The sequence below is a fragment of the Aegilops tauschii genome, chromosome 5 (genome assembly GCF_002575655.3).
Source record: "Aegilops tauschii subsp. strangulata cultivar AL8/78 chromosome 5, Aet v6.0, whole genome shotgun sequence".
Lineage (NCBI taxonomy): Eukaryota > Viridiplantae > Streptophyta > Magnoliopsida > Poales > Poaceae > Aegilops > Aegilops tauschii.
In genome coordinates this window covers 421,307,249-421,310,131 of record NC_053039.3, presented here as the reverse complement: position 1 = coordinate 421,310,131, position 2,883 = coordinate 421,307,249, and the positions used below count along the sequence as shown (strand labels likewise).

The following is a 2,883-nucleotide window of genomic DNA, read 5'->3' as shown; positions in this document are numbered from 1 at the left end:
CGATGAAAAAGGCGAGATTTTTTTTGAAGGGAAAGACGAAACCTTAGCAGCACAGAAAAAGAAACTTCCCGCAAAATAATCCCGCCAAAATTGATCCCCCACCCCCCACCCTCCACCCAAAATGATCCCGCCAAAATTGAAACTTTCCTCCCAAAATGATCCCGCCCTCCATTTCATCTTCCCGCCGCCCCCCATCCCAGCAAGATAACTTCCCCCCAATCCAATCCCGCCCCAATCTCATCTTCCCCCCCGCCCTCCCGGCCTTCGCCGCCGCCACCTCCGCCGCCGCAACCAAACCCTAGCCCGCCCGCCCGCGAACCCCACCCTCCCTCCCTCTCCACCAGGCCGCAGCGATGTTCTACTCCCACTCCGTCCTGGCTCGGAAGAGCCCGCTGGGCACGGTGTGGATCGCCGCGCACCTCGAGCGCAAGGTCAACCGGACGCAGATCGACGGCGTCGACGTCCCCTCCTACGCCGCGTCCATCATGGACCCCGAGGTGCCCATCGCGCTCCGGCTGTCGGGGCATCTCCTCCTCGGGCTCGTCCGCATCTACTCGTGGAAGGTGAACCACCTGTTCCAGGACTGCAACCGGATGCTGAGCGCGGTCAGGACCGCCTTCGCCTCCATGGAGGCGATAGATCTGCCGGTTGATGCGGACCGTGCTCCGTTCGAGGTAATCACCCTGCCGGAGACCTTCAGCCTGGATGACTTGAGCCTTGATGATGCGATTCGTCAGATGGATACGCCGGATCGTCATCGGCGGACCTCTGATCAGATCACCTTGTCTGGAGAAGGGTATGTGATGATCACCCTTGATGAGGATGGTGGAGCAGAGTTCACGTCTCCTGCTGGTCGATCTTCAGGATTTGAGCCTGTACAGCATGAGCAGGAGACATTCCCTCCGTTTCTAGAGGATATTATTTCTGTAGATCCTCCTCCCCATGGCAGTTTTTCAGTGACCCACCAAGATACACCAGAAATATTGCGTCGAGCTTCTGAGAGTGCGTCAAGGTTTGAAGATGTTATTGATGGCGGTGACCCCATGGATGAAGATCCGTCGCCGTTCATAGAGAAGGTTACCACGTCACCAGCAATGCTCTCACCTGTATCCCCTGTGCTTCGGACATCCATTCCCAATGCTCCGACACGTATCAGCCATGAGCGTGTTGAAGAAGATGAAGAACCAGCAGGTGACGCTGGACTCTTGGCACCTGTAGCATTTGTCCTTGAACCATCTCCACCACCTCAAGTACAAGGTAACAGGAGAAGGAGAAGGGCGAATGTACAGGAGAACAGGAGAAGGCCTGCAATTGATGAGGAAATTGTGCTCTCCAATGATTATATGAGTAATCAAATTGATGGCATTGAACTAGGTAGGCTGGCTCGCAGGAGGAAGATACTGCCCCATACAGCAGTGGATGTGTGGAGGTTCAACAGGATAAGCCAAAAGGACAGCCTCTTCTCTGAACCTCTGGTGCAAGGAATGTGCAGTGATCTTCATAAAGCTTATGAGGGGAACTACCCTCGTGTGAGTGACTCTGATGCTGATGCTGTAAACATTGGTGACGAAGATGCACCTGCACCTGACGGGAATGCTCAGCCTGCTGATGTTGTGAATGTTTGTGACAAGGAGCAGAGTCACTCAATGTCTCTAGTAAATGGAGAGGCAACACCATTTGATTCGCCACCTGAGCTCCCTCGCTTCTCTCCACGAAAGGATCTATCTCCAGTAAGAGAAGAAGATCACACCCCTTTTGAAACCCCTGGTCGAAGTGGAACCCCGCGGTCTGGACTTGGAGGAGCTGGTGTTACTGTACCACTAACACATTGCAGTTATGCATCACTTGGAAAAAATACTGTTGAATCTGATTTCCCATTCGGTACTGATGATCTTGACGAAGATCTACCGGGGTTTCCTGGGCTCATGAATACCCCTAGCATGATATCCAGTGCGGGTACCAGCACCACAGGATTAGGCAGCATCATGTCTACCAGGACAAGGGCTGCCGCCCAGTACTTCAAAGGTATGATGTCTTCAGCCACGTCAGAAGACCAGCCAGGGAAATTCAGTTTAAACAGAATCTTGGACGGGAGGACAAAGAAGCAAGCTGCAAGCATGTTCTTTGAAACATTGGCCCTGAAGAGCTATGATTATATCGATGTCCATCAGGAAGAAGCGTATGGCGATATTTCAGTTTCGGTTAGACCGTCACTCTCGAGCGCTAAACTTTGAACAACTCTGTTTCCCTTCAGTTCAATTAGACTATTTTCTTTTGCTTTCCTGGCCTGTGTAATATCAGTCCTGGTTTAGAATAGTGCTATGTTATTTTATGCCTTCTAAGCTTTGTGTAATATTTGGTGTGTATCTCAGTTTGTCTCAGTTCTGTTAAGAACCTGGAAATGCTAGTGTGAGTGGAGCTGAAGGTGTTTTGTATACATTGTAATCTGTTTCAACCCTCCTTGTCTTTGCACCTGTGCTGAGCTACCGACGTGTGATTTTATTGGTTGATTTTTTGCTGTGTGACTGGTGTTGCCTATGGGAAGGAGGGAGTTGAATATTGATTTAGATTTAGCACATGAATTTAATTCTTTTGGTATAATTCTGATTTATCAGTCAATTTGATTGCTGACACCGTCCAGTAATAATGTAGACACACATTTTGCAGATGATACATTTCCTTTCAGGCTTTCTTCAATTGTCTGGCCCAGAAAGTAAGAATCTGGTAAATAATATCAAAGTAGTGATCTAAAACGTCTTATTACTTTACAGAGGAGATTGCACTCAGAGACCTTTTCTCTTAATGTTTTCCAGCGGTGTGTCAGGAACTAGAGATGAATGGTACCAATCATATCCCTGCAGGTAAATTAACAGAATTATTTTG

The 2,883-nt window shown here is 49.4% G+C and overlaps 1 protein-coding gene across 1 annotated transcript; it reads left to right on the top strand.

Moving 5' to 3' along the window:
- The first annotated feature begins 296 nt into the window (after positions 1-296).
- On the top strand, positions 297-2,455 carry LOC109766231 (sister chromatid cohesion 1 protein 3). The gene has a single exon (XM_020324997.4). It carries the CDS (start codon positions 354-356, stop codon positions 2,232-2,234), a length of 1,881 nt encoding a protein of 626 aa, XP_020180586.1. The 5' UTR covers positions 297-353; the 3' UTR covers positions 2,235-2,455.
- Positions 2,456-2,883: the final 428 nt, after the last annotated feature.